Below are 21,802 nucleotides of genomic sequence, written 5' to 3' on the forward strand. Positions count from 1 at the left end.
GTGCGTTGGCAAATCGGGGTAATAAGGAGTTATTGGCAGCCCATAGCTGCCAATAAGTCCTAGATTAATCATGTCAGGCGTCTCCCCGAGATACCTTCCATGATTAATCTGTAAATTACAGTTAAAAAACACACACCCGAAAAATCCTTTATTAGAAATAAAAAAACACTAACAAATTCCCTCATTACCAATTTATTACCCACAACAAAGCCCTCCATGTCCGGCGTAATCCACGGTCCTCCAACGTCGCATCCAGCTCTGCTGCATGCAGGTGACAGGAGCAGCAGAAGACACAGCCGCTCCTGTCACCTGCACGCAGCTAATGAAGAGAGCCGTGTGATCGGCTGAGCTGTCACTGAGGTTACCTGGATGCAGCGGTGGATGCAGCGGTGGCCGCGGGTAACCTCAGTGACAGCTCAGCTGATCGCGCTACTCACCGCCGCTCCGGTCAGCTCCATGCAGCAAATGAGGTGAGTAACGCGATCAGCTGAACTGTCACTGAGGTTACCCGCGGCCACCGCTGCATCCACCGCTGGATCCAGGTAACCTCAGTGACAGCTCAGCCGATCACACGGCTCTCTTCATTAGCTGCGTGCAGGTGACAGGAGCGGCTGTGTCTTCTGCTGCTCCTGTCACCTGCATGCAGCAGAGCTGGATGCGACGTTGGAGGACCGTGGATTACGCCTGACAAGGAGGGCTTTGTTGTTGGTAATAAATTGGTAATGAGGGAACGTGTTTGTGTTTTTTATTTCTAATAAAGGATTTTTCGGGTGTGTGTTTTTTAACTGTAATTTACAGATTAATCATGGAAGGTATCTCGGGGTAACGCCTGACATGATTAATCTTGGACTTATTGGCAGCTATGGGCTGCCAATAACTCCTTATTACCCCGATTTGCCAATGCACCAGGGCAAATCGGGAAGAGCCGGGTACAGTCCCAGATCTGTCGCATCTAATGAATGCGGCAATTCTGGGCGTCTGCTGGCTGATATTGTTAGGCTGGGGGGCTCCGCATAATGTGGGGCTCCCCATCCTGAGAATACCAGCCTGCAGCCGTATGGCTTTATCTGGCTGGTATTAAAATAGGGGGGGACCGCACGCCGGATTTTTTAATTATTTATTTATTTACACGGCACACAGAGCCGCGCGGCATTAAATGAAGTCGGGTGAAGTTCACCTGCTCTCCCCAACGACCAGCTAGTCGCTCTGCAGGTCCGGATCGCTGTTAGGTCGTTGGCCAGGTCTGCCTGTTTGACAGCTCACCAGAGACTTTGTAGCGATCCCGGCTAGGTTGAGATCGCAGGTTGGATCGCTAGAAAGTCTCAGTGTGTAAACCCAGCATTAGAGATTTCCTCTGCGCATTCCATGATTAAGACCTATTCAGGCTGAAACGCGTAGGAAACAGCTCCTCTGTCTTGCCTATTTTTTGTCTTGCTTGGATGGAATATTAATATTTTTATGATCAATAAAGAATCTGTTTTTTAAGAAAATTCTACTTTCTCCTGAAGTTGCTGGAATTTCTCCTTTTCTTCATGTGTTCTCACCCAGGTCAGGGTGTTTCCGTGCACCGGAGGTAAGATTTGGGAGTGAAGAGGGGAGAGCTGAAGTTTCTTCCTTTTTGAAGAGACAGGCGGTGGTGGACATCTGCAAAAGGCCGGGAGTAGAACCGAATAGGGGAGTCAAACCGAAACCGGAGCACCAGGAAAGGGTACTCAGACCCCGTACAAGGCCCAGAAACAACTGGACCAAGTCAAATTAACTGATTGCGGTCTGGACTATAGGTTCATTCCCACCCCAAGTCCCGAGAGAAGGCAACAGCCCACCGAGGGGGATAGGGAGCCACCGCCCAGGCACCAAGATCCCACGGGCCAGCGCCTGCGGGCAAAAGGGCTCCTCCGGCATTTACAGGTCGGGGAGCGGACTACCGTTGCTCAGGCATAGTAGTCACATAGCTTACAGAAGTGCAGGAGAAAGACAGACACCATCAATCCGAGTAGGGGGAACAACGCAGCCGGCTGCGGGCACCGACCACCATCCCGTTTTTGGTTTACCAGTGACTCTAGTGTGTTTCCTCAGAGTGAGTACACCAGTGCCCTCCGGCACCGCACCGCACTGCGCCGCCTTGCACCCCACGGGCATCACCTTCGCCCCAGCGGGCCCCGGGACCCACACGCCCCTACCCACGGAGGGAGCCAACACCTAGCTACACCACGACAGCGCAGCCGGGAGCCCCCACCATCACCAGCAGCGGTGGTGCCAATAATCACGACAGGTGGGTGGCGTCACGAACAATCTCCATCGCGGCCCCGGCCGCGCACCCACCCGATCACCAAAACAACCACTCCTTTGCAGAGCGACGTGACCCCTGGTCCAGAGGCGCTCGAGCCACCGACACACACCCGAGCCCGGATGCGGGGCGGTACATGAGCATGTTTATTATTGTATTATAGAGAAGTTACAGACATTGTTCAGACATGGAGATTGTGCGCTGAAAGTAACTGTAATGAATGGCAGATTGCTGAGATTGGTAGTTAGGAAGAAGAGGGAGGAGGAATGTTGGGTATTTTTGGGGGGGGAGGTTGTAATACTCTTATCCATATAGTGAATATATAAATATATTACAATGAGAACTGTTCAATGCACATGGAATATTGCTTTTTTATTTGACTTTTAGAAAACAGACGTCTATTTGTAACTGCATATATTGTAATGAAAATTGTCTCTCCAGTAAAGGAGACAAACTCTAGCACAGCGCCACCTATTGGAAGTAGCGATCCTAAAAGTCACAAGTGGATTTTCGACAATCCTTTGCAATATGACTCAGGATATATAAGCCAGATCAGAATCCCAATTTGCAGACACGGTGTTTCGGGGTGCTTGCCCCTCGTCAGTGCAAAGTATGGGGGTGTCTGATCTGGCTCATGAGAAAGCTATGTGGGGACCACGGGGGAACACTATTCTCCTTAAGGAGACTTTGCAAGCCAGTCTGGCTGCCAGGTAAGGGGACTTATAGCTGCAATGCCCCTAAAATTCCACGGGGGGAACACTATTCTCCTTAAGGAGACTTTGCAAGCCAGTCTGGCTGCCAGGTAAGGGGACTTATAGCTGCAATGCCCCTCTGGGAAATATTCAAATTGTCTCTCCAGTAAAGGAGACAAACTCTAGCACAGCGCCACCTATTGGAAGTAGCGATCCTAAAAGTCACAAGTGGATTTTCGACAATCCTTTGCAATATGACTCAGGATATATAAGCCAGATCAGAATCCCAATTTGCAGACACGGTGTTTCGGGGTGCTTGCCCCTCGTCAGTGCAAAGTATGGGGGTGTCTGATCTGGCTCATGAGAAAGCTATGTGGGGACCACGGGGGAACACTATTCTCCTTAAGGAGACTTTGCAAGCCAGTCTGGCTGCCAGGTAAGGGGACTTATAGCTGCAATGCCCCTAAAATTCCACGGGGGAACACTATTCTCCTTAAGGAGACTTTGCAAGCCAGTCTGGCTGCCAGGTAAGGGGACTTATAGCTGCAATGCCCCTCTGGGAAATATTCAAATTGTCTCTCCAGTAAAGGAGACAAACTCTAGCACAGCGCCACCTATTGGAAGTAGCGATCCTAAAAGTCACAAGTGGATTTTCGACAATCCTTTGCAATATGACTCAGGATATATAAGCCAGATCAGAATCCCAATTTGCAGACACGGTGTTTCGGGGTGCTTGCCCCTCGTCAGTGCAAAGTATGGGGGTGTCTGATCTGGCTCATGAGAAAGCTATGTGGGGACCACGGGGGAACACTATTCTCCTTAAGGAGACTTTGCAAGCCAGTCTGGCTGCCAGGTAAGGGGACTTATAGCTGCAATGCCCCTAAAATTCCACGGGGGAACACTATTCTCCTTAAGGAGACTTTGCAAGCCAGTCTGGCTGCCAGGTAAGGGGACTTATAGCTGCAATGCCCCTCTGGGAAATATTCAAATTGTCTCTCCAGTAAAGGAGACAAACTCTAGCACAGCGCCACCTATTGGAAGTAGCGATCCTAAAAGTCACAAGTGGATTTTCGACAATCCTTTGCAATATGACTCAGGATATATAAGCCAGATCAGAATCCCAATTTGCAGACACGGTGTTTCGGGGTGCTTGCCCCTCGTCAGTGCAAAGTATGGGGGTGTCTGATCTGGCTCATGAGAAAGCTATGTGGGGACCACGGGGGAACACTATTCTCCTTAAGGAGACTTTGCAAGCCAGTCTGGCTGCCAGGTAAGGGGACTTATAGCTGCAATGCCCCTAAAATTCCACGGGGGAACACTATTCTCCTTAAGGAGACTTTGCAAGCCAGTCTGGCTGCCAGGTAAGGGGACTTATAGCTGCAATGCCCCTCTGGGAAATATTCAAATTGTCTCTCCAGTAAAGGAGACAAACTCTAGCACAGCGCCACCTATTGGAAGTAGCGATCCTAAAAGTCACAAGTGGATTTTCGACAATCCTTTGCAATATGACTCAGGATATATAAGCCAGATCAGAATCCCAATTTGCAGACACGGTGTTTCGGGGTGCTTGCCCCTCGTCAGTGCAAAGTATGGGGGTGTCTGATCTGGCTCATGAGAAAGCTATGTGGGGACCACGGGGGAACACTATTCTCCTTAAGGAGACTTTGCAAGCCAGTCTGGCTGCCAGGTAAGGGGACTTATAGCTGCAATGCCCCTAAAATTCCACGGGGGAACACTATTCTCCTTAAGGAGACTTTGCAAGCCAGTCTGGCTGCCAGGTAAGGGGACTTATAGCTGCAATGCCCCTCTGGGAAATATTCAAATTGTCTCTCCAGTAAAGGAGACAAACTCTAGCACAGCGCCACCTATTGGAAGTAGCGATCCTAAAAGTCACAAGTGGATTTTCGACAATCCTTTGCAATATGACTCAGGATATATAAGCCAGATCAGAATCCCAATTTGCAGACACGGTGTTTCGGGGTGCTTGCCCCTCGTCAGTGCAAAGTATGGGGGTGTCTGATCTGGCTCATGAGAAAGCTATGTGGGGACCACGGGGGAACACTATTCTCCTTAAGGAGACTTTGCAAGCCAGTCTGGCTGCCAGGTAAGGGGACTTATAGCTGCAATGCCCCTAAAATTCCACGGGGGAACACTATTCTCCTTAAGGAGACTTTGCAAGCCAGTCTGGCTGCCAGGTAAGGGGACTTATAGCTGCAATGCCCCTCTGGGAAATATTCAAATTGTCTCTCCAGTAAAGGAGACAAACTCTAGCACAGCGCCACCTATTGGAAGTAGCGATCCTAAAAGTCACAAGTGGATTTTCGACAATCCTTTGCAATATGACTCAGGATATATAAGCCAGATCAGAATCCCAATTTGCAGACACGGTGTTTCGGGGTGCTTGCCCCTCGTCAGTGCAAAGTATGGGGGAGTCTGATCTGGCTCATGAGAAAGCTATGTGGGGACCACGGGGGAACACTATTCTCCTTAAGGAGACTTTGCAAGCCAGTCTGGCTGCCAGGTAAGGGGACTTATAGCTGCAATGCCCCTAAAATTCCACGGGGGAACACTATTCTCCTTAAGGAGACTTTGCAAGCCAGTCTGGCTGCCAGGTAAGGGGACTTATAGCTGCAATGCCCCTCTGGGAAATATTCAAATTGTCTCTCCAGTAAAGGAGACAAACTCTAGCACAGCGCCACCTATTGGAAGTAGCGATCCTAAAAGTCACAAGTGGATTTTCGACAATCCTTTGCAATATGACTCAGGATATATAAGCCAGATCAGAATCCCAATTTGCAGACACGGTGTTTCGGGGTGCTTGCCCCTCGTCAGTGCAAAGTATGGGGGTGTCTGATCTGGCTCATGAGAAAGCTATGTGGGGACCACGGGGGAACACTATTCTCCTTAAGGAGACTTTGCAAGCCAGTCTGGCTGCCAGGTAAGGGGACTTATAGCTGCAATGCCCCTAAAATTCCACGGGGGAACACTATTCTCCTTAAGGAGACTTTGCAAGCCAGTCTGGCTGCCAGGTAAGGGGACTTATAGCTGCAATGCCCCTCTGGGAAATATTCAAATTGTCTCTCCAGTAAAGGAGACAAACTCTAGCACAGCGCCACCTATTGGAAGTAGCGATCCTAAAAGTCACAAGTGGATTTTCGACAATCCTTTGCAATATGACTCAGGATATATAAGCCAGATCAGAATCCCAATTTGCAGACACGGTGTTTCGGGGTGCTTGCCCCTCGTCAGTTTTATTGTACAATTTATATTGTAATGCTAATGTAACTTTCAACGGGCTTTCCATTGGTTTTTGTTTTTTTTAACAATATATATTTTATTTTTTTTTACATAACAATCAATACATATCACAATCGGTGTAACATTAAGATAGAATATTAGCAACTACAAGGAATAAAAAAAAAAAATTAAATAAAAAATAGGAGAGGAGGGGAGGGGAAGGACACCAATCCAGTCAATTCTATACATAGGAATCAATAATACAAACTCATAAAGAATATAACATCATAGGACAAATAGCACATGAAGAAAATGCCCCAATTTTTCAGAATTTGTTTTCTCCTCTCTATATTATGGGAAAGTGCAAATTCATAATGAAAATGAGTATTAACTTTCCTGACAAGCTCCTCAACCGAGGGAACTGAAGGGAGTTTCCACTTTATAGCCTGACATCATCTGGCCGAGGTAAGTACCGTATTTTTCGCTTTATAAGACGCACCTAATTATAAGACGCACCCCCAAATTTGGTAAAGGAAAAGAGAATTTATTTTTTAATGTTAAATGGGGTCCATCTTATAATGCCAGTGTCCGTCTAACAAATCATATAGGGTATATGTCCCTCATAGCCCCCCATCCTAAAATTAGCCCCCCTTAATCTGGATATGGCACCCTTATATTGAATATAGCCCCCTTGTGCTGGGACACGTCCCCCAGTGATGCCACATGTCCCCCATTGATGACACACATCCCCTATTGCTGGCACATGTCCCCTATTTATGGCACAGGTTCCCCTGTGCTGCCTATGGCCCCCTATGGATTGCACACGTCCCAGTCTACCCATGGCCCCTATAGATGGCACACCTCCCCTGTGTTTGATATGGCCCCCATGTGTGCTGCCCATGGCCACTATAGATGGCACACCTCCCCTGTTAGATATGGCCCCCATGTGTGCTGCCCATGGCCACTATAGATGGCACACCTGCCCTGTGTTAGATATGGCCCCCAAGCTGCTGCCCATAGTAAAATAAAACACTCTTTCCTTACCTTCTCAGCGCTGTAATCCCTCGTGTCTCCCTCCATGTGGTTGAGCTCCTCCACTTCCTGGTTCTTGGTGCCGGTCATGTGATCGGCACAGCAGAGAGATATCATCTCTGCGTGCCTGATCACAGACAGCAGCAGCAGAGACACCGCTGGAGATCAGCGCTGGAGGTAAGTAAAGCTTTTTTTATTTTACTATGGGCAGCAGTATGGGGGCCATATCTAACACAGGGGGGATCATGTGCAATCAAAGGAGGGCGCAGGCAGATATAATATGCGCCGCTGCCCCAGCCCATCACTGCGATGCAGTTTCAGCACCACAGTGATGGACAGCGGCAGTGAATATTATATGAGCGGGAGCAGGAGATCAAAGGCTCCCTCCTGCAGCTTTCACAAGCGCCCAGCACCACTCCAGAGCTGCCCCCACCTCCCCTGGACCCTGCAGAGTGTGTGTGTGTATATATATATATATATATATATATATATATATATATATATATATATATATATATATATATATATATATATATATATATATATATATATATATATATATATATATATATATAATATATATATATATATATATATATATATATATATATATATATACATACATACATACATATATACATATATACATACACATACATACATACACACATACACACCTTCCCCCGCATATTCGTATTATAAAAGACGCACCCCCTACTTTCCCCCAAAATTTGGGGGAACAAAAGTTTCTTATAAAGCGAAAAATATGGTATATCAGCAATAACAGTTTTCCCATTTTCAGGGAAGTTATCAAGTCCTATATTCAGGATTACCAGCTTCCATTTTTAAATCAAGACCAGTTACAGATGAAATTAGATCAAACACCTGCTCCCAAAATACCATAGCTTTAGGACTGGACCCCCATACATGCCACAGCGTGCGTTTCTGAAGACAGCCTTTCCAATAGGAAGGGGAATAATCTGGGATCATGTGAGCCAATTTGCCTGGAAACAGATACCATCTTGTATGATTTTTTTTTTAATTTGTCCTAGGTGATTTATACAAGCTGAGGTCCTATAAGTCCATTCCGAGGTGGCCCACCATTGTTGAGGGAAGAATGTAAAAGATACACATTGCTCCCATTTTACCATGTATGACAACTTCAGATTTTCCAAACAGGAGTTTAAAAACTATATAAAACTAAGACCCCTTTAATATTATATTCCCCTTTTGAAATAGTCTATGTAGAGAGAGGAGGTGAATTGTACCCAATGTCAGATCCTGTACTAAGGAGAGGTGTCACTTGGACAGTTTTGATGTAATCAAAATTTCTCAACCATCTCCAAAAAAAGACATTAACTGAGACGCTCTATAAATAGTCCCCAATTTAGTACTACCACTCTCTTCCCAATTAGCAAGACTTAAATAAGGGATATGGGTTTCTAAGGATCTAATAGAAATATCTAATAAAAGTAAAGAGAGAATCACTTCACCCCACCTCCTTCACCTACACAAAAGAGAAAAGATAGTAGGGAGGTAAACAATTGCAATGTTTTAATTAACACTAGTTCTAAAAGGCTTCGAGTAGCCCATGTGAATTTTTCTTAGTGGGCAACAAATTATAATTTTCAAGTAAAACATTTCTCTCTTTCTAGGTATGATAATGGTATATACCCTTGTGAGTTTTGTGATGTTTAAAAATAACCCATTTGTATGTAAAATATTTCCCTCATTCTAAACATGTCAAGGATTTCTCCCCTGTGTGAATTCTTAGGTGTTTTCCAAGACTTGATTTCTGTGCAAAACATTTTCCACACACTAAACATGAAAAAGGCTTCTCCCCTGTGTGAGTTCTCCGATGTGTAACAACACTTGAATTTTGGGTAAAACATTTCCCACATTCTGGACATGAATATGGCTTCTCACCCGTGTGAGTTCTCTGATGTGAAACAAAATGCAATTTATGTGCAAAAGATTTCCCACATTCTGAACATGAAAAAGGCTTTTCCCCTGTGTGAGTTCTCTGGTGTGAAATAAGATGTAATTTTCGGTTAAAAAATCTCCCACATTCTGAACATAAAAAAGGTTTCTCACCTGTATGAATTCTGTGATGTGTAACAAGACTTGATTTTCGGCTAAAACATTTCCCACATTCTGAACATGAATACGGCTTTTCACCTGTGTGAGTTCTCCGATGCTTAACAAGATTTGCTTTACAGTTAAAACATTTCCCACATTCTGAACATGCATAAGGTTTCTCACCTGTGTGAATTCTCTGATGTGTAAGAAAATTTGTTTTCCCGTTAAAACATTTCCCACATTCTGAACATGAATAAAGTTTCCCACCTGTGTGAGTTCTCTGATGTGTAACAAGATTTGATTTTCGGTTAAAACATTTACTACATTCTGAACATGAAAGCGGCTTTTCCCCTGTGTGAATTCCCTGGTAACTAATAGATTCTGAAGAAAATCTTTTGTCCCCTATGTGAATTTTTTTATTATTTTTTTTATATTCTGAAGTTGAAATTGGATTTTTTGCTGTAAGAGCACTTTGATTTTTAATGCTGCTTTTATGACATTTATTTTTCTTAATAGTCTGTGATGAATCAGAAGATAGGACTTGATTAAAAGAATCAGATGATAGATCTTTGCTGTAAAGAGATGATGGTATATCTGGAATAGTAGCAATCACGTCAGTTATATCTTGTGTGATATCAAGGTCATCCGATTTTAAAATTGAAGATGTCAGTGGTGCCTCTGTTCTCCTGGTACAGGCATCTACCAAGAATGAAAATTATTTACAATAATATATACAAATTTAAGGATATAATTTATATAATGCTGTTACTAGTGTGCCCGCAGTGCCTTGCAGCCTTTCCCCGGTTCAGGTCTCCTGGAATTGCGCTTACGGCACGCTTATATATTCTTAAAGGGCCAAAGTACCCTTATCCGGAAGTGCCTCACAACCTACAGCTGAGAGGCACTAGGTATTTAAGGCATCCTCAAGTTTTGAATTTCCCGCTGTACCCCCGTGACATCCCCTAGTGTTTGAGGGCACCAGAGCAGGAGAAGCGAGTCTCCAGCAGGGACCCCCCATCTATTTCCACTCGGCGTCTCAACACGCTGCACTCCCAGGCAGCATCTCTAAGGCACTCTTCACGCGTATTCACGGATGGACCCTAGGACAGACCAACCTTCTCCACGACCGCCTGCTGTTCAGGTAAGACCCCTGGAGTAGCACCTTCCCAGACCGCTCTGCAGACACCAAACGGCAAGGCTATCACTACCACTCAGCACCTGCTGTGACTGCTCTGTATTTATCCCTACAGTTACCCTCTCTACAGCGATTACAGGCTGACTGGTACAGGCTGACGGGAGCCCAGCATCTTCCTGGATCATCCTGCATTTATCCCCCTATTAACTCTTTGCTAAACCCCACCAAGCTACCGCTGACTCCCAGATCAGTGCTCGTCCAGCCACATCTGACTATCTTCCCTCTAGCCAGCACGTACTCCTGCTTAAACGATTGAATATTACTGGGGCTGAAACCACCTCAGCAGGTTTGCTCCAGCCCTAATCCAAGCCAATGTCACCATCATATGTTGATACTATTCAACATATGACATCCATTCATCATCCCTTCAGGTAAATATCCCTAATTCACTACCGCACATCATTTATTAAACAGCACCCTAATCTAATTACCTATTCAACAGCTGCAGCAAACCCATCAACTCACAAATCCAATTTATCCTCTACCTGGAAACCCTTCCATAACAGACAAGAATCCAGGAGCTCCCCATTTCCAGGAGCAAGAATCAGCCACTGGTATTTTCAACCTAAAGGTTGACCTCAACATAGATTGGCCACCACTAATAATTGGTATTTGCCGATCATCCATCCAGGTAACGATCCCTAACCTAGTATTCCTATAGGGAAAGAATTATTTAGCCTCCCATTTTGACCACTTATGTTTCAGGTGTCACCAGCATTAACCCATTGGATTCTTCCACTACCAGGTCACATTTTGCACAGTAACATAAGTCCAGGTGATGCTGTTGACTCCCCTTTTTTTCTTTGTTGTTTAGTGCAAATACCTTTCTAGCATTTTCAGTAGTTAATAGGAACTTTTCCTTTCTCTTAGCCGAATATTAGTTGCTGGCACTTTTAGGCACTCATAGCCAGCACCCTAAATAAAGAGGTGACCTCCACGTATGTCTGTCAGCCATCGGTAGTTTTTTTACGAACACAGCTCAATTTACGTTTAATCATACCCCTGGCTTTCATCTGCTGACCTACACTTCATTTTTCAGGCTTCCTCAGTGGTGAACTTACCTTGTGCTCCACTTGTTTTTGTCTACTCCCATACTCTCCCTCATCTGCAGGACTCCGGTAATTTTACATTTACTGAGTCCGGTACTACTACATCTACCACATTAGGCCTACATACCATCTAACATATATACTCTCTTTTCTCTTTCACTCTTCAGGTCCTACACAGATCCTACCACCTTTATCCCCGTTCCGATACCTGGATCCTGTCAGCGTCGTTTGACTTTCTTTTAAACCCTTTTAACTTATTATTTTGTATGAAATAAACACTTATGTTAATTTCACGTAATTTTATCTCTGCCTTCCTTTATTTATCTTTGACACTTGCCTATTTCATCAACATTCACCCACTAACTTTATTTCACTGACCCCTGCCAGGTAGCGCAGCAGCTGCACTTATAATTTTGCCAGCGTCTACCACTCACCATTATAGGGGTATTACAGGGTCATTACAGGGGTAGCATTGCTGCAGCAAGGCATGACCTCTGAACGCCAGAGGAGTGTCTGCTCCAGTAAGGGGGGGAAAAGGAGTGCAGGGCAGGCAAGACAGGTACTGGTAGTGGGGGACTCAATTATTAGGGGGACAGATAGGGCAATCTGTCACAAAGACAGGGATCGCCGAACAGTGTGTTGTCTTCCTGGCGCTCGAGTTCGGCACATCGCTGATCGGGTTGACATATTACTGGGAGGGGCTGGGGAGGACCCAGCGGTCATTGTACACATTGGCACAAATGACAAAGTTAGAGGTAGGTGGAAGGTCCTTAAAGATGATTTCAGGGAATTCGGTTGTAAGCTTAAAGCATGGACCTCAAGGTGGTATTTTCGGAAATATTACCTGTGCCACGAGCCACACCAGAGAGGCAAAGAGAGATCAGGGAGGTTAACAGGTGGCTCAGGAATTGGTGTAGGAAAGAGGGTTTTGGGTTCCTGGAGAATTGGGCCGACTTTTCAGTTGGCTACAGATTCTATGCTAGGGATGGGCTGCATCTTAATGGGGAAGGTGCAGCTCTGCTGGGGCAGAAAATGGCTAGAAGGTTGGAGGAGTGTTTAAACTAGGAATGGGGGGCGAGGGTATTCACTTTATAGAAGGGGAATGTAGTGCAGATAGTGACCAGGGCACAAGTAATGAAATTGGGGGTGGTACGGGGGGAAGGGTTAGAACAGTTAATACAGTAAGCAGGAATACAGGTACAGAATCATATGTAACGTGCATGTACACTAATGCCCGAAGCCTCACAAATAAGGTGGAGGAATTAGAATTAATATTGTTGGAAGAAAATTATGATATAGTGGGGATATCAGAGACATGGCTGGATGAGAGCTATGACTGGGCTGTTAATTTACAGGGTTATAGCCTATTCAGGAATGACCGTACAAATAAGCAAGGGGGAGGTGTGTGTCTATATGTAAAATCATCCTTAAAACCCATCCTACGTGACAACATATGTGAGGGTACTGAGAATGTAGAGTCCCTATGGGTGGAGATAAGGGGGGGGAGAATGAATAATAAAATACTGATAGGGGTGTGTTATAAGACGCCGAATATTATGGAAGAGGTAGAGAATCTCCTCATAAAGCAAATTGATAAAGCAGCGAGTCTCGGAGAGGTAATTATTATGGGGGACTTTAACTATCCTGATATAAATTGGGGAACAGAAACTTGCAGTTCTAGCAAAGGAAATAGATTTTTGATAACAATGAAAGATAATTACCTGTCACAAATGGTACAGGACCCCACAAGAGGGGGAGCACTACTAGACCTTGTACTAACCAATAGGCCAGACCGCATATCAAATATACAAGTTGGGGGTTACTTGGGGAATAGTGATCACAAAATAATAAGTTTTCATGTATTCTTTAGTAAGATGTCTAGTAGAGGGGCTACAAGGACACTAAACTTCAGGAAAGCAAATTTTAAACGATTGAGAGGTGATCTTAGTGCAATAAACTGGGATGATGTACTAAGTAATAAAAGTACACAAAGCAAATGGGAGACTTTTATGAGCATCCTGAACAGGGCTTGTGCAGAAAATATACCCTATGGGAACAAACATGCTAGAAATAGGAGGAAACCCCTATGGCTAAATAGAGCTGTAAGGGAAGCAATAAAAGAAAAACAGAAAGCCTTAAAAGAATTAAAGAGGGTAGGTAGTGATGAGGCATTATATAATTATAGAAAATTAAATAAAATATGTAAAAAGCAAATTAAGTTAACTAAGTTTGAGACAGAGAGACTCATTGCGAGAGAAAGTAAAAATAATCCTAAAATATTCTTTAACTACGTAAACAGTAAAAAACTGAAAAGCGATAGTGTTGGCCCCCTTAAAAATAGTCTTGGTGAAATGGTGGAAGGGGATGAGGGTAAAGCCAACCTGCTGAATGACTTTTTTTCTACGGTTTTTATACAAGAAAATGCCATGGCAGATGACATGACCAGTGATACCATAAATTCACCCTTGTATATTACCTGCTTAACCCAACAGGAAGTACGCCGCCGCCTCGAAATCACTAAGGTTGACAAATCTCCGGGCCCGGATGGCATACACCCCAGAGTACTACAGGAATTGAGTTCTGTGATAGATAGACCATTATTTTTAATCTTCTCAGATTCCTTAATAACAGGGTCGGTACCGCAGGACTGGCGCAGAGCAAATGTGGTGCCAATATTCAAAAAGGGGACAAAAACTGAGCCGGGAAATTATAGGCCGGTAAGTTTAACCTCTACAGTTGGTAAAATCCTTGAGGGTTTCTTGAGAGATGCTATACTGGAGTATCTCAAGAAAAATAACTTTATGACAGAGTATCAACATGGGTTTATGAGGGATCGATCCTGTCAAACTAATTTGATCAGCTTCTATGAAGAGGTAAGTTCAAGCCTGGACCAGGGAAATGCAGTGGATGTTGTGTATATGGACTTTTCAAAAGCTTTTGATACGGTGCCACACAAAAGGTTGGTACATAAAATGAGAATAATGGGCATAGGAGAAAATATGTGTAACTGGGTTAAAAACTGGCTCAGTGATAGGAAACAAAGGGTGGTTATTAATGGTACGTACTCAGACTGGGTCTCAGTTCATAGTGGGGTACCACAGGGGTCAGTATTGGGCCCGCTTCTTTTCAACATATTTATAAATGACCTTGTTGGGGGCATGCGGAGTAGAATTTCAATATTTGCAGATGATACTAAACTCTGCAGGGTAATCAATACAGAGGAGGATAATTTTATATTACAGGGAGATTTATGTAAATTGGAGGATTGGGCTGAGAAGTGGCAATTGAAGTTTAATGTAGATAAATGTAAGGTCATGCACTTGGGTAGAGGAAATAACATTTATGATTATGTACTTAATTGTAGAACACTGGGTAAAACAGACACAGAAAAAGACTTGGGTGTATGGGTGGATGGTAAACTTCACTTTAGTGGACAGTGTCAGGCAGCTGCTGCCAGGGCTAATAAAATAATGGGATGTATTAAAAGAGGTATAAGTGTTCATGAAAAAAATATAGTTCTACCTCTGTACAAGTCACTAGTGCGACCGCACTTAGAATACTGTGTACAATTCTGGTCACCGATATATAAGAAGGACATAGCTGAACTGGAGAGGGTGCAGAGAAGAGCCACCAAGATTATTAGAGGAATGGGTGGGCTGCAATACCAAGACAGGTTATTAAACTTGGGGTTATTTAGTTTGGAAAAACGAAGGCTTAGGGGGGATCTAATCACAATGTATAAATATATGAGGGGACAGTACAGAGACCTTTCCAAAGATCTTCTTACACCTAGGCCTGCGACTGGAACACGGGGGCATCCGCTACGTCTTGAGGAAAGAAGGTTTAATCATAATCACAGACGAGGATTCTTTACTGTACGAGCAGTGAGACTATGGAACTCTCTGCCGCATGATGTTGTAATGAGTGATTCACTACTAACATTTAAGCAGAGCCTGGACGCCCTTCTTGAAAAATTTAATATTACCAGTTATGTATATTAGATTTTATGACAGGGTATTGATCCAGGGAACTAGTCTGATTGCCGGATGTGGAGTCAGGAAGGAAATTTTTTCCCCATTGGAACTTGTTTGCCACATTGGGTTTTTTTTGCCTTCCTCTGGATCAACATGTTAGGCTACGGGTTGAACTAGATGGACTTAGAGTCTCCCTTCAACCTTAAAAACTATGATACTATGATACTCTCAGACAGGTTATTCGCGGACCCTGCCCACTACCTGCAGCTTTCTGGCAGCTCCCCACGTTTTTCTTGTTGGGCTGGATAAGTAATAAGCTAACAGGTATTGCCGCTTATTAACCCCTTGCAACAAACCTGTCTTTTATCCATTATTATCCAACTTACCCCCTTGACTGTGAGCGCTAGTGTTCTTATAGTTGTATTTAAGGCATCCTCCCCCTATGGGAGGTCCTGGGCAATGTGGTCTATCCTTAGAGACGTGTTGCTAGTTGTCAATTTCATAGTTTCATAGTTTTTAAGGTTGAAGGGAGACTCTAAATCCATCTAGTTCAACCCGTTCCCATTCTGTTTTCTGAGTCTCATGCTATGTGTGATAACACGTGTCTGTTTCCTAGTATACACTGTGCCCACTGTAGTTGCTACATCTATCTATACCAGCTATGCCTGCCGTATCTACTGCACCTGTTTTATCAGCCATATCCACTGCACCTGCCTACACCAGCCATCTGGTCTGCACACGACCACATCAGTGACTGTCAGTATCCAATCGCCAACCATCAGAGTACCAAGTCTCCCTGGCGTAACATTTGGCAGCTTTCTCCCAGCACAAGCCTTTCCTCACCAGCAGAGGATGAACATATAGTGAACATGGTAAATAAAAGACATTGTGTAATTCCCTTAACTTTTTGCAATTTCACTGCACTTGCAATTTTTCCACCATTTTACAGTGCACTATATGATAAAATGAATAGTGTAATTCAAAAGTACAACTCATCCCGCAAAAAATAATCCCTTATATGTCTATGTTGACTGAAATAAAAAAGTTGTGCTTCTTGGAAAAAAAAGAAAAATAGCCCAGGGGTGAAGAGGTTAAATTTTGGAAATGATGTGGGTGGCTGCCCGGCCTCCATGTACCCACTGTGGGGTAATTCTAACCCCCCTCATATGTTACAGTTACCCTGTGCTTAACATTGCATATAAAAGACCCTATCAGCACATTCATCAGAAGGGAGAGAAGGAAGATCCATCAATAAGATGCCGAGATTCTAGGAAGATGGATTCATTGCTCTCAGTGGAGAAACAATACGACTCTTGTCAGGGGCGGACACAGACTGCAGGGGGCCCCTGTGCAAGAAATCTTTCTGGGCCCCCCCTTCATACTGTAACAAAATGATGTAAACATATAGACTGTACTGTTTATTACTAGTCTAGGACACAACTACCAAATCTAAACAATAAAGAAGCTCCATATTCACCATCTGAATATAACACAGACCAGTCCTGCCGCCCTTCTATCTGCTGCAGCTTCAGCGCTGTCTCCAATGCTTCTATTTACATTGGCTGGAGATGGCACAGCCGTATACTCTGTGTGTTTTGCAGCTTGTCAGTGGTATATGGCTCAAGAGTCTGAAGCCAGTGATTGTCTGCAGCGGTCACATGAGGCACCTGGGCTGTGATGTCTGCAGCCATTGTAAACAGAAGCATCAGGGAATGCAACACTAGAGCTGTCAGGTTCAACAAAGAAAGGATTTATAGTTTATTAAAGGGATTGTCCAGAGAAAAGGTCATTACCTGGAGACCAGATTCTGTAAAAATAACAAAACAAATTGTGTTCCCCTGTTGTCACCCTCCTGGATCCAGCGCCGGCCGTCCTGTGGTCTGTGCCAGCATTATCTCACCATTCTACGTGACACCGGATTGCTGCAGCTTGTGATACCTGCAGTTCACGTTACCTAACCGCTGCAGCAGGTCACAAGCTGCAGCGCTCCTGTGTCTTGTAGAATTATGTCACAGACCACAGGACGGCCTGCGCAGGATTCAGGAGGGTGACTGCAGGTGTGAATAATTTATTTTATTAGTTTTACAAAATTGAACCCCTATTAGTTCCTTTTGCCAGACAAAGTCTTTACAGTACATGTATTATTTCAGACAACTCCTTTATACGGAACCTGAAAACTGAGACCCATGAGCCGTGACAGCCTGTACTAGGCAGTGGCTGTACGATCACAGCCAGGGGTGTGTGACCCTGACAGCTGAGACCCATGAGCCGTGACAGCCTGTACTAGGCAGTGGCTGTACGATCACAGCCAGGGGTGTGTGACCCTGACAGCTGAGACCCATGAGCCGTGGCAGCATGTACCAGGCAGTGGCTGTATGATCACAGCCAGGTATATGTGACCCTGATAGCTGAGACCCATGAGCCGTGGCAGCATGTACCAGGCAGTGGCTGTATGATCACAGCCAGGTATATGTGACCCTGACAGCTGAGACCCATGAGCCGTGGCAGCCTGCACCAGGCAGTGGCTGTATGATCACAGCCAGGTATATGTGACCCTGATAGCTGAGACCCATGAGCCGTGGCAGCCTGTACCAGGCAGTGGCTGTATGATCTCAGTCAGGGGTGTGTGACCCTGATAGCTGAGACCCATGAGCTGTGGCAGCCTGTACCAGGCAGTGGCTGTATGATCACAGCCAGGTATATGTGACCCTGACAGCTGATACCCATGAGCCGTGGGCAGCCTGCACCAGGCAGTGGCTGTACGATCACAGCCAGGTATAAGTGACCCTGATAGCTGAGACCCATGAGCCATGGGCAGCCTGTACCAGGCAGTGGCTGTATGATCTCAGCCAGGTATATGTGACCCTGATAGCTGAGACCCATGAGCCGTGGGCAGCCTGTACCAGGCAGTGTCTGTATGATCTCAGTCAGGGGTGTGTGACCCTGATAGCTGAGACCCATGAGCTGTGGCAGCCTGTACCAGGCAGTGGCTGTATGATCTCAGTCAGGGGTGTGTGACCCTGATAGCTGAGACCCATGAGCTGTGGCAGCCTGCACCAGGCAGTGGCTGTATGATCACAGCCAGGTATATGTGCCCCTAAAGTGCTGAGGAGATTCAGAGGAGAAAGAACACTTTAATAGATGTCTGGGACTGAGACGCATCAAATACTAGTCATATAGATGTGATGTCTGATACAAGCTGCTCAATCCATGGGTGACATGTATACGCTGGCTGGATCCTTTAAGCAGCGCTCTATATGACATCAGAGAAACAGAGGAAATACAACAAAAAACAGCCGCACCATAGACATCATTACAGAAGCCCCCACTAACTTGTTTACTGATGGAATGTGTGCTTATGCACGTAGTGTCATAATATACTCACCTACCGCTGCTCTCTCTCCGGTGTCCAGCGCTGTTCTGCTCCTCTTCGTAGTGACGTCACCGCCGCTCTCTCTGGTATCCAGTGCTGTTCTGCTCCTCTTTTCAGTGACATCACTGCTTACCCATATCTTTCACTGCTTACCCATATCTTTGGTGGCCAGCGCTGTTCTGCTCCTCTTCTCAGTGATGTCACCACCGCTCTCTCTGGTGTCCAGTGCTGTTCTGCTCCTCTTCTCAGTAACATCACTGCTCTCCCGTATCTCTGGTGTCCAGTGCTGTTCTGCTCCTCTTCTCAGTAACATCACTGCTCTCCCGTATCTCTGGTGTCCAGTGCTGTTCTGCTCCTCTTCTCAGTAACATCACTGCTCTCCCGTATCTCTGGTGTCCAGTGCTGTTCTGCTCCTCTTCTCAGTAACATCACTGCTCTCCCGTATCTCTGGTGTCCAGTGCTGTTCTGCTCCTCTTCTCAGTGGCATCACTGCTTACCCATATCTTTGGTGGCCAGCGCTGTTCTGCTCCTCTTCTCAGTGATGTCACCACCGCTCTCTCTGGTGTCCAGTGCTGTTCTGCTCCTCTTCTCAGTGACATCACTGCTTTCCCATATCTCTGGTGTCCAGCACTGTTGTGCTCCTCTTCTCAGTGAGATCACCGCTCTACTGTATCTGTGGTGTCCAGCGCTGTTCTGCTCCTCTTCTCAGTAATGTCACCACATTCCAGTATCTTAAGGTCACACTGTGCTCTGCTGGATCTAAAAGTTACTTACAAGTCTATGGAGCAACAGAAAGAGGCTCTATAGGCTTTAATTGTAAAAGACTTCTGGCTCAGAGTGTAGTGTGACCCGAGATACTGCACATACACACTCCATCAATAAAAAAAAAAAAAGAGAGTAGCAGGCTTCTTTATATGTATGTATTCACCTATATGTGAACATGTGACTTCACCATATCGGCATGATTCACACTTGTAATGGAGCCGAAATAATATGAACATATCGGTGAATATACGAAGATGATTATACACAGATAAATACACGTTCATCACACACACACATATGTGCAGAAATACATAAACATGACACGTATATAAACATAAAAGATAGATAGATAGATAGATAAATAGATAGATGATAGATAGATAGCAACTCATTACACTTGGACTCACCCTCTCTGTAAATGATTGCATATGGTAACCAGCACAGCTGGTTCTTCTCTCTGGAGCCTGCACTTCCATCTTCTCTTGTGGCGCAGCCTCCCCTCCTCCTGGGGCCCGACTGCCGTTTTCTCTTGAAATAATTTCAGTGCACAAGGAAGGGGGGCAACTCACCAACCATGAGGGGAGGCAGGTGCCTGGTCTGTTATATAGCGGCTTATCTGCTTTGCTGCAGATGTAGCTGGTGGGTGGAAACTCCTTTCTAGCTCTAAGACACAGACATCCTCTGCTTGGCCGGCAGCTTTTGCAGAGGTGATGAATCCTCCCTCCTGCACGTCCCTAACAGGTGAGGGAAGGGGCCCATGTCAGCTCAACATAATCATATGCATTCAGCTGATCTAGGCCCCCTCCCGCTCAAGGCCCGATGTGGCTGCACCATGGTATGTCTGCCACTGAATCTTGTAGTTATGATACCTTTTAATCGTGAACAAAAATATAATAAATGATGTTACAAAGCAAGCTTTCCAGACTACTGAGGTCTTTTCATCAACTACAAGATTATTATTTAGTTTCTCCCACTGAGAGAAATCAATCTCTATTCACCTGGAAAACTCGGCACCAAACTAAGAATCTAGGAGGTCACCAGCATCACTACCCTCCGCTTTCTCTTAGGGGTCCACCATACAGATTAGATTCTTCTTCCCAGGATTTTCTAAGTTGTCTGCACATTCTATGTACACTGTCATTTGGCTTTGTAGATTAGAGATCTGGGCAGCTAAGGGTTAACATCATTTAATTTCAGGGGATAGGGTGGATCCTACCTGTAAGATCTGCCTGATACAGATCTCACTCCAACAGAAGAGTGTCCAATGCCCAAAATAATGGGGACAGTGTTGGGTGGAGGAGCATGTGGTGGTCTCGCAGCAGAATGGTGACCATTTGATATGGCCGGACTACAACCCTGATAAAGCAGCCACAGCCGGTGACTGAGAAGAATCTGTGACTTCTCTGCATTTAGTGGTCACTACTCACCTGGGCGGTTATCTGTAGGAATCTCCTCTTTACTCCGCTCATCACCCCTCACATATGTCTCTGTAGTATTAATATGGGGCAGATCTTCCCCCTGAAACAAATATTGTAAAAGTCACAGACAGATGGAGAAGTCCCATCTATGATCAGCTCTAATCCTGCCATCTCCACCGCTCTCATTACACAAGTATAACACATATAATACTGGAGGATAAAGCAAGACTGAGCACAAGACCTTCACAGCCGTCTACACATCATAGGGAGATTTCATGGCACCTTCACTCCATCTACCTGATGATCCTGAGGAACATCGGGGTCTTCTTGTTTACAGTCCTGTGGGAGAAGAGGACGGGGACATCTCTTTGGTGTTGTCCTCTTACTGGATAGAGCTGGAGGAGACACATACAGGGACTGAAGTCATTCCTTACATACAGATAATTATAGGCCGTGTGTATTTAGTCCTGTCTATTACCTGGTGATGTGAGGGGCTGGGGAACCTCCATCATGACGTCCTTGTACAGAGCTTTGTGTCCTTCTAAATACTCCCACTCCTCCATGGAGAAATAGACGGTGACGTCCTGACACCTTATAGGAACCTGACACATACAATGATACCGTCACCTCCGATCCCTTCATAGCGTTACTGTATAATGTCCCAGCATTCCCAGCAGTGTCACCTCTCCAGTCAGCAGCTC

General features: G+C 45.1%; 1 protein-coding gene across 1 annotated transcript in view; it reads right to left on the minus strand.

The window, feature by feature from the left end:
• Positions 1 to 7,917: 7,917 nt before the first annotated feature.
• Positions 7,918 to 21,802, minus strand: part of LOC142313117 (uncharacterized) — a 41,214-nt gene continuing 27,329 nt past the window's right edge. Inside the window, exons 2-4 of the mRNA XM_075352102.1 lie at positions 21,399 to 21,496; positions 21,111 to 21,201; positions 7,918 to 10,026 (exon numbers count right to left, since the gene is read on the minus strand). Coding sequence (XP_075208217.1) covers positions 8,978 to 10,026; positions 21,111 to 21,201; positions 21,399 to 21,496 — 1,238 coding nt within the window. The 3' untranslated portion in view covers positions 7,918 to 8,977. The remainder of the gene's footprint in view (positions 10,027 to 21,110; positions 21,202 to 21,398; positions 21,497 to 21,802) is intronic.

Source organism: Anomaloglossus baeobatrachus, chromosome 5, assembly GCF_048569485.1.
Source record: "Anomaloglossus baeobatrachus isolate aAnoBae1 chromosome 5, aAnoBae1.hap1, whole genome shotgun sequence".
Lineage (NCBI taxonomy): Eukaryota > Metazoa > Chordata > Amphibia > Anura > Aromobatidae > Anomaloglossus > Anomaloglossus baeobatrachus.